Genomic DNA, 10584 nt, shown 5'->3' on the forward strand with positions numbered 1-10584 from the left:
GTAGTTGAAGCCTAGTGATGATGATGTGGGAAAGAAGGGGAGAGGTGGAGGAAGGGGAGGTGAGGATGTGGGAAGATGCAGGAGGGAGAGGGGCTGGGGCTTCTTCTGCATCCTTGTTCCCCCGGTGTAAAACCCACTGAACCGCTAAGGTTTCAGAAAGCCCTTTTGGAAAGCACAAAATTTTAGACCAGTGGTAAAAGCTTTGTTGCCTGTTGGTGCAGATTTCTCTCAGGATGCTGACACTCTGGTCTTTCCTTTTTTATTGAAGTATAGATGATTTACCATGTTGTGTTAGTTTCTGCTGTACAACAAAGTGATTCAGTTATACCTACATATACATTCTTTTTCATATTCTTTTCCATTATGGTTTATTACAGGATATTGAATATAGTTCCCTGTGCTATACAGTAGGACCTTGTTGTTTATATATTTTGTATATGGTAGTTTGTATCTGCTAATCCCAAACTTCTAATTTATCCCTCCCCCACCTCCTTTCCCCTTTGGTAGTTTGTTTCCTATGTCTGTGAGCCTGTTCCTGTTTCGTAAGTAAGTTCATTTGTGTCATAGATTCCACACATAAGTGATATCATATGCTATTTGTCTTTCCCTTTCTGACTTACTTCATTTAGTATGATAACCTCTAAATCCATCCATGTTGCTGCAAATGGCATTATTTCATTCTTTTGCATGGTTGAGTAGTATTCCATCGTGTGTATATATATATATATATATATATATACCTCACATCTTTTTTATCCATTCATCTCTGACACTCTGTTCTTAAGAAGGCTTGTCCTTAATTCAAGAGGTGTCCTTCCTATGAAAGGCAGTGCTAGTGGATGCATTTGTATATGTTCAAATCCTTTGTTCATCACTGCTTCAAGAAAGTAGTATCAATATTTCTATGTACAAAGTCCATAGAAGACCGTTAAAGAAGAAATTCAAAATAACCTCCAATCTACCTACCTAGAAATGGCCATTGCTACTGTATCTGGTGTATTGCCTTCCATTCACTTTGCAATACATTTATTTTCATAAAATTGAGCATAAAATGTGTTCAGCTTTTCGTTATCACCTAATATTATGTTGTAAACGGTTGTCGTATCAGTAAATATTTTTTGAAGATATAATACTTCCATGTAGTTTAATATGTACTTTTTGATTTCTGATAACATCTTTTTCTTATGTTCATTAAATATTTTTATTTTTTCTACCATTATCTGTTAATATAATCTGACCATTTTCTATTTAAAGATGAGTTGTTTTTTTTCTTTTATTTACTGTGGTCTTGTCAATTTTATTGCAAATACTTTTTCAGCTTAGTGATCGCTTTTAAATTTGGTTTTGGTTTTGAGACAATTAGCAAAAGCTAATTTATGAGCATTAAATCTATGAACAATTGTATTCATGATTTTTCCACTTCTTTCATGCCTTCAAATTTCTTCCACATGCCTGAAAAGTTACATATTGATTTCTTCTTCTTCCACTTTTTTTACTTCATTTTTTTACCTTTAACTTTTTTTATTGTTTTATTTGATTTTTTAACTCTTTTTCTATTCACAAAATTGTTGCATTTTCAACTTATGAAATTTGAAAAATATAATCACTAAAACTCTATAATCTCACACATAGGGATAGCCACTGCTAACATTTTCCTTTATTTATTTGCAATTTCTATACTTTTATATATTTTTAATAAAATTGAGTTTATTTTATATATGCATATTTATGTACATATAGTTTGTATCACCCTTTTTGTTTAACATTACATAGTAACTATATTGTTATGTTATTAAATAGTCTTCAAAATGTTTATGCATTGACTGCATAATATTTCATCCTAGGGACTACATGATATTCAACAAATTCCCAATTATTAAACTTTACTACAGATATGACTGAAATAAAAATACTTGTAGGTAAATCTTTGTCTCCTTATCCATCTGTCTACCTGTCTTATCTTTTCCCTGGAGAGATGCCAAGACATGGGATCTACAGGTCATAGAATTGAAATTTTTAGAGGTTTCCAATAAATATCACTCCTCAGAAGAGCTGAATTCTTTTAAATTCAGATCGGAAGTATGAAGGGACTTCCTCACCACACTCTCCCAAAGTCAAGTGATTTTTAAAACTATCTTTGCCAATATAACAAAAAAAGAAAGTAACATTTAATTTTAATTTGCATTGCTTGATTACTAATGCAGCAGAATATTTTTGCATCTAAATTTTGACTCCATCTGGAATTTATTTTGGTGTTTGTAATAAGGAGCAGCTCTGACTTGATTTTCTCACAAAGAACCAATACTATTTGTTGAAAGATTCCACCCATTTCCCAGTGTATGATGTGCCCGTGTTTATACGTTAAGCTCTCATGTAGGTTTGAGGTTAAGGACTAGTCATTCAGTCTATCACTAATAGGTCTACTGGTTTGATTATTGTAGCTTTATGCATTTTGCATATCTAGTCATGATTCTTTTATTCCTATCTCCTTCATATTCCTATCTCCTTCATAGCCCGTGTACTTTAGAGTTATTTTATGAAATTCCTCCAAAAAATAGTACATTGGGAATTGTTACTGAGATTTCTGAAGCTTGTAAATTAACTTGAATCAAATTAACATCTTTACATCATTAAGTCATAGAGAATGATGCGTCTCCCATCCTTTGAATCTTATTTAATATCTCTTAATAAAATTTGGGAGTTTGTCCCATAAAGGTTCCACACATTTCTTGGTAGCATTATTCCTAGGTATTCTGTGATTTTTCTTGCTAGTTTAATATGAGCGCTTTCTCTATTATGGTTTCCAACTGTTGTTTGCTTATATACGGCAAAGCTATTAATTTTAGTAAATTTTATGGGAATAGTCTTTTAAAATCATAAGTTAGTGTGTTGAGTTTTATCAATTATATTTCAGTTTTAATGGATACCATCAAGTTGTTTTGGCTTTAATGGCATGACCAATCAGAAAATTTTCCTCACACAAAACTGTCTTTGAATTCTTTATGTAAACCCTAGTTTTTTATATAACCTTCATGATTTCAAATTTTGCATCCACATCATGGAGCATGTGCCTTTATCCTATTTGTGCTATCAGTGAAGTTTTAAGATCAGGATTAAGCCAGCTTTGTAAAATTGGAATGTTTTTCCATGATTTTTTTTCAGCATGGAAGTGACCTCTTTCTTAAAAGTTAAAAATAAAAACAGAAATCTGTCTGGTTGTAGGATAAATTTTAGAATAAATTCTTTAACTATTTTTACATTTCTTTCATGTGCATTGATTTGTTTGAGGTTTTTATTCTTAGGTCAATTTTGAATTTTCCCAGTGAAACACTCACTTCATTGAAAGGTTCTATTTTTTCCGTAACATTTATTCTCTTATATTTTAAAATCTACTTCAAATCTATGATTATAGCTGCTTATTTTTTCTAAATTTGTTTTCTCTTTTTTTTGCTATTTAAAATATACATTTAATCAAAATGCACAAACCAGTAAAAATAAAGGTGTATGTGATGCAAATGTAATTAAAGAGTTCTAATCTTATAGCATTACTGAGAGAGGAGAGAAAATTTGTTCAAATTTTAATAAATCTAGGAGTCATAATCTTTATTTTTATTGAAGTATAGTTGATTTACAATGTTGTGTTAGTTTCAGGTGTACAGCAAAGTGATTCAGTTATACATATACATACATATATATTCTTTTTCACATTCTTTTCCATTATAGTCTATTACAAGGGATTGAATATAGCTCCCTGTGCCATACAGTAGGTTCTTGTTTTCTCTTTGTTCTTAAGTTTTCTAGAAATTCAGCCAGAAAACCTTTTCTTATGTCTGTTAGTCAGTTACACTAGGAGGGGGTCTCTCCATTTTAAATCAGAATTTCTGATTCAATTAAAATTTCTTCTCTGCTCTTTGACTTGCATTCTTGTTGTTCGTTTACCTGTTTTCTTGAGATGACTTCATCATCCATTTATTTCTATTCTTTCTTTTTAAAAAATGAAATCATTTGCTATTATCACATTGCCTTTAAGGACAACTTTAGCCACATTTCATGTTTTTGATATAAGTATTCTCTTTTTATTAATTTCCAAACAAACTATTAAGAAAATGGGTTTGACTCCAGTTATAAAATAAAGAATTCATGGGAATATAATATACAGCATAAGGAATATGGTCAATAATACTGTAGTAACTTTGTATGGAGACAGTTACTAGACTTATTGTCATGATCATTTCATAATGTATGCAAATGTCAAATCACTATGGAGTACACCTAAAACTAACATAATATTGCACATTAACTATATTTCAATTTTTTAAAAAAATGTGTTTGAGTTTTGGAGAGGTTTTTGGAATTTTATTGTTTTATTTCTTAAGTGATTGGATAGATATTTTCTAATTAATTTTAATTGGAAATTAAATTAATTTTTATTATTGGTTTTAATTTTTATAGCATCAGAGATAGAGAACATGGCCCGTACAATTTCCACAATAAATTGGGAAACTGTTGATGTTTTCTTTGTGCGATATATCTTTTAATCTGACAAAGGCTGATAAAGATTGTTAAAAACATAGACTACTTTACCATTAACCTCTTCTAGTGTAAACAACATTAGATTGAACATCTGATTGGAAGTAACACTGCCAGCCCTGATTCTGTTGCGCTGTTGGGTGCATGAAGCAGGGTGTGTGGGGGAAAAGCATCAAACTCTGAGTTCAGATTCTTCCTCGACCCCTGATTACTTGAGATTCTCTAAACCTCAACCTCCCTTCCTCTGAAATGGGGACGAAAATAACAACACATACCCCTAAGGACTGCTGAGAAATAATGCATGACAAGTGCCTAGAATACTAACCGAGACATTGTCCACACTCAAAAAGAACATGGGGCTTCCCTGGTGGCGCAGTGGTTGAGAGTCCGCCTGCCGATGCAGGGGACGCGGGTTCGTGCCCCGGTCCGGGAAGATCCTACATGCCGCGGAGCGGCTGGGCCCGTGAGCCATGGCCGCTGAGCCTGTGCGTCCGGAGCCTGTGCTCTGCAACGGGAGAGGCCACAACAGTGAGAGGCCCGCGTACTGCACAAAAAAAAAAGAAAGAAAGAAAGAAAGAAAAAGAACATGGCTTTCCTCCAGATCCCGTGCGGCCGCTGGAGCCGGCTGCTGCTGTGCCTGGGGAGTAGGAGGGTGCAGGGCCGCCGCCACCTGCTGTACCGCGCGGATTGCGGGATCTTAGTTCCTCGTCCAGGGGGCCAGGGATTGAACCCTGGTCCCGAAAAACCCTGTTGGAGGCTATGCGTCTGTGAACAAAGGAGAAGGGACAGCGGTGAGCATGTCAGCCCTGAACTGGAAGCCCTTCGTGTACGGAGGCCTGGCCTCCATCACAGCGGAGTGCGGTACTTTTCCAACTGATTTAACCAAGACACGGCTCCAGATTCAAGGCCAGAAGAATGATGCAAACGTTAAAGAAATCAGGTATCGAGGAATGTTGCATGCGTTAGTGAGGATAGGCAGAGAGGAAGGCCTGAAAGCACTGTATTCAGGGATTGCTCCTGCGATGTTGCGCCAGGCTTCCTACGGCACCATCAAGATAGGCGTCTACCAGAGCTTGAAGTGGTTATTTGTCGAGCGCCGGAAGATGAAACCCTTCTGATAAATGTCGTCTGTGGAATTCTCTCTGGAGTCATATCCTCAACCATTGCTAATCCAACTGATGTTTTGAAAATTCGGATGCAAGCACAAAATAGCACCCTTCAAGGAGGAATGATAGGCAACTTCATTCACATTTACCAGCAAGAGGGAACGAGAGGACTTTGGAAGGGCGTGTCCCTTACTGCTCAGAGGGCCGCTATTGTTGTTGGTGTGGAGCTGCCCGTCTACGACCTCACCAAGAAGCATCTCATTCTCTCGGGCTTGATGGGAGACACTGTGTATACCCATTTCCTCTCAGGCTTCACCTGTGGGCTGGCGGGGGCCCTGGCCTCAAACCCTGTCGATGTGGTGAGAACAAGTATGATGAATCAGAGTCCTTTGAGATGGCAGATGCCCTGGCTACACAGGTTTCCTGGATTGTTTGTTACAGACATGGAAGAATGAAGGGTTTTTTGCTCTATATAAAGGGTTTTGGCCAAATTGGTTGAGACTTGGTCCTTGGAATATTATTTTCTTTGTGACATATGAGCAGTTGAAGGAATTGGACAAGTCAAGACTGCATGAGACATCCCGCTGAAAGTGCTCACGTCTGAAATAGTGAAGCTTCCTGTCTTTCCCACTGCTTCTCACTGCTTGGCCCGCCAGATTCTGAGGTGTGAGCGACAGGTGAAGACTGGGTTAGCTCGGATTGCTGTGTCCTGGCATCGGACGCTCTGCACCAAATGTTTAATGGCATAGACTGTAACATCCAAACACTAGTCCTTACCATTCAAGTGCCCTTCGACATCAAAGATAACATGAAATGCATGTTTCTTGCTAAAGAAAACTTGCATGAAGATAAGAAACTGTGGACTGATTCCCTCAGGGGAGAATAACTCCTGATGCATCTCAGCTCGTAGCTGAGACTCCCAGACTGTTCGAAAGAAGCTCTTCGGAACCATGGAATGAATAGAGCCTCCAAGAGGGTGTTATTGTTCCTTAACTTCTCGGGGGGCTTTGGCTTCATGTCTGCTGAAGAAATTCACACATGGAGACCTGGTATACCCCAGGTATAAACAGTGCAGGATATAGATCCCTGGAATATTGCACTGCTTTCTAATTTCCAATTTTGGCAGGATCTTTCACTTATAATAAGTGATTTTTAAGCCTTGACCACTCGACCTTTGTGAGGAATTGTTACAAAGCATTAATATCTAAACTCATGATGGTGTGATAGGTTGGCCTGGAAGGTGGCAAAGTCTGTGCTGGTGGGAGGTGTTTTTAAGCTACTTGGGTTCTGTCTTAAGTAATGTTTGTAATTTGCTCTGTGATTTTAGCAAAGTTTCTATTTCCCAATCTGTAAAATGGGGATAATAACATCTATTGATACTGAGGGTCAGGTGAAGAAGATAGTAGCTGCTACTACTTGACTTGTAGGATTAGTGTGTTTACATCATGCTGTCATACAGCCATCATCCCAGAATAAATGGTCCGTGTATATGGAAGAGAGTCATTTTATCATGGGCTTCCCCTGAGTGAGATCCTTTGTTAAAAGGCTTGTGAAAGAAAGAGGTTAGGGTTTTATTACATTTTCTGTAGCAAAATGTTGCAAGTGAATCAAAGAGTTGATTTTTCCAGATTTCCCGGGTTTTACTTTAGTTCTGGTCACATTTGTCAAAATATTTCCTGTCTTGGACTTCCTAATCAGTTTGGAATGAAAATACTTGCTTGAAATTCGAAAGGTGATTTTTTTTGTGTGTGTGTACCTATTTATGAAGTCTGATAAGAGGTATACAATGTCTTCCTTCTTTTCTTCTAAAGACAGGATATCATTCTTCTTTTTCATCTTATTATTTTCAAAATAAAAAGTGATTCTGAGAGCACCCCCCCCCAAAAAAGAACATGTATTGTAGAACATACAACTTATCCATATAAAATGACTCCCTGTTTTCCATTTAATGCTTTTTGCTTTGAAGATCACTTTTTTGGAAGTAACACTGCCAGCCCTGCCTTCTTTGAATCTGTGTTGCCTATTCAATCTTAGTTCGTTATTTTATTTTCAATCTCACCACATTTTATTTTAGATGTACACCATGTTGACAGGATATAACTCACTGGTTTTTAAATACAATTTTAAAGCCTTTGTGAAAGAGTTTAAATTATTTCTATTTATTGGCTTATAGTTGTCTCATGCCTACCTTATCATTTTGTGCATTTCGGCTGTAAGGTTTTCATGCTGTATCTGTTTTCTTTCATTTGCTTTTATGGTCTATATTTTGTTTCTTAATCTACTCTAAAGCTGTAAGCTTTATATTCATCATTTAAAAAATTCTACCAGTGGCTGCTTTAAACTTTTTGAGTTTTTTTGGTTTGTTTTTGTTGAGGCAAAATTAACCATTTTAAAGTGAACAGTTCAATGTCATTTAGTGTATTCAAAATGTGGGCAACCACCACCTCTATTAAGTTTTATAAAGCGGATTTTCACTTTATTAATCTATTTATCAAAGTTTGCATTTTCCTGAAGAAGATGAGAACTTTATCTGACTCTTACTCTCTCCAGTGTTTCTCTAGCAGAGTTGGGGTTACAACCCATTCATAATAATTAGTAGTGAGAAGGATTAAATTTCTTTAAACTCTATAACCTCTCTCATAAATTATGTTTGTTATTAGCACACAATTTTGAATCTTGGAAATTTACATTCAATTTCCTTATAAAGTGTTATGGGTTTAATTGTACACCCCCCCCCCCAAAATTCATATGCCTCAAGTAGCTCAGAATGTAACCATATTTGGAGGTAAAGTCTTTTCAAAGGTAATTAAGTTAAAATTAGGTCATGAGGATGGTCCTAATCCAACAGGACTAGTGTTCTTATAAAGAGAGATTAGGACATAGACAAGCACAGAGGAAAGACCACGTGTGACCCACGGAGCAGGCGGCCGTCTGCAGGCCAAAGAGAGAGGTCTGAGAAGAAACCAAGACTGCCAACATCTTGATCTCAGATTTTTAATCTCCAGAACTGTGAGAAAGTAAATATCTGTTGTTTAAGCCACCCAGTCTCTGGTACTTTGGTATAGAAGCCTTAACAAACTGTTATATGTAATAATCGCCTTTCCATCTCAGGCTCTCAATACACTGTTTCCACTTCATCACCACCATCACTACCAGCATGCATGCAGGCCCACACTTCATCCTCAGTAGGAGATCATTTCTCCTACTCATCAAGGGACCCATTTTCCGACCACCTCTGCCCCTCTGTATTAGGTCTCCTGTACTTCAGCTTCCCAGCCATTTCTCCAATTATACTTACCCAGCTCTTTCTGAGACAATTTACTCTATATCCCCATAGTCTGGCACATGTTAGGGGCCACCAACAATTTACCAAATGAATGAATGAAGCTCGGAACAAATGAAAGACATTCTGGCGTTGCTACCTGTATTGTTTTCACTGTAACACAACACTTGCTTATTTAGCCCAAATGGTTTTCATTTCGGAAGAACAGATTAATCTTCTTCTATTGCTCTGTTTTGGCCCTCAGCCTATATTTTGAAATGTCTTGCTAATGCCGATTAATACTACAATGCCCACAAAAACCTGGCTTGCAGCTAGCAAGTGCAGTTTGAGAAAGGCTGAAACAATTTTTTTTTTTTTTTATCACTCAGACAAGTAAGGATGAAATCCACTTATCATGAAGGTAAATGTTCCTTGTTGGAGCCCCCAAGCCCCAAATCAATATCCGGTCACCGTGACTTGTTTAAAATAAACGAACCCAGCTGGAAAGGATTCATAGGTATTTTTACACATATACAAACCTAGATATTTCATAAATACCTGTCCCATGTAGCCCCCATCCTCAGAGCCTGTGGATAATTAAAAGCATACTGGTGCACTGCACTGAATTTGCTGCCGGTAATTTACAGGGGAGAAAATAATTATTCCAACGGTTAGACCCAGAGCAGCATGTTCCTTGTCAAAGAAGGCCAAAGATACCTGTGCATATTTCTGCACCACCTTTTAACAGCTTAATTAATTTGCCCACTGATGAAAACTCAAAATCAGTCTAGGAACCCACCTGTTAATAAAATGATGAGTGAGATTCACGTGATGTTTTTTATCCTGGGGGCTTCATACCCAGCCTCATTTGCATATTAGAAACCCTTTGCGTCTCTTCCCCAGAAGCTGCTGGCTTCCGAAAGCCATTCACAGTACACAGCCGTTGCTCTAAATTCGGTTACTCTTATTAGCGTTAAGCCCGTGTATTCCACTGGGCAGCTGGATTGTCATTTTTATACAGACCATTCTCTGCCCTGGAGCGACTGTCCTTCACTACAGCCTTAGATATTTTTCATTCCCATATTAAAGAAGCGTATTTCGATCCCATGTTAAAGAAGCACTCCTTTCCAATACGGGAATGAAATCTATCCGAAACCAATAGTGCCACTCAAGACGGACACGTGGGGACCTGCCTCCCGCTTCCGGGTCCCGTCACATCACGCCAGCCTCCCAGCTCCCTGCTTAGAAGCTGCCCTGTTGTCAAACAGGATTTCTCACAGCTGTCAGAAAGCCAGATAAAACTGGTCACTTTGGCAAGGGTCCTTTAACCCCACGCCCCACAGCTCAGCCGAGCAAAACAACAGACCAGCAGGGCGGAGGGGTTCCATCAGAGGCTGGCTTCAGGCAAGGAAACACAGTCACCAGCCACAGCTGTGCATCTTCTTTCCAATAACACATGCAGGGTTAAAGAAGTTTTTTTTTTTTTTTTTGAGGGGGCGGGCGGGTGGTAAATGGAGGAGGAGGTGGAATATGAAATTACTTTTTCCTTCCTGTTTCCTTCCCTCATTCCCCTGCTTCAGCTATCATTTCAAAAATGATATTTAAATGATATAGATATGAATTCTACCCTCCAAGGAAAGCAGGAAAGGGAAAGTGCAGGCAGGGAGGAATATTTAAGGAGCACCA

At 37.7% G+C, this 10584-nt stretch overlaps 1 protein-coding gene across 1 annotated transcript; it reads left to right on the plus strand.

Annotated features, from left to right (window-relative positions):
* The first annotated feature begins 5272 nt into the window (after window positions 1-5272).
* Window positions 5273-7372, plus strand: LOC137201884 (kidney mitochondrial carrier protein 1-like). Its single transcript, XM_067696481.1, is given in 3 exon segments — window positions 5273-5625; window positions 5628-6028; window positions 6030-7372. Coding segments are annotated over 3 exon segments (894 nt in total). The 5' UTR covers window positions 5273-5327; the 3' UTR covers window positions 6225-7372.
* Window positions 7373-10584: the final 3212 nt, after the last annotated feature.

The sequence above is a fragment of the Pseudorca crassidens genome, chromosome 1, assembly GCF_039906515.1.
Source record: "Pseudorca crassidens isolate mPseCra1 chromosome 1, mPseCra1.hap1, whole genome shotgun sequence".
In the NCBI taxonomy this organism is placed as follows: Eukaryota; Metazoa; Chordata; class Mammalia; order Artiodactyla; family Delphinidae; genus Pseudorca; species Pseudorca crassidens.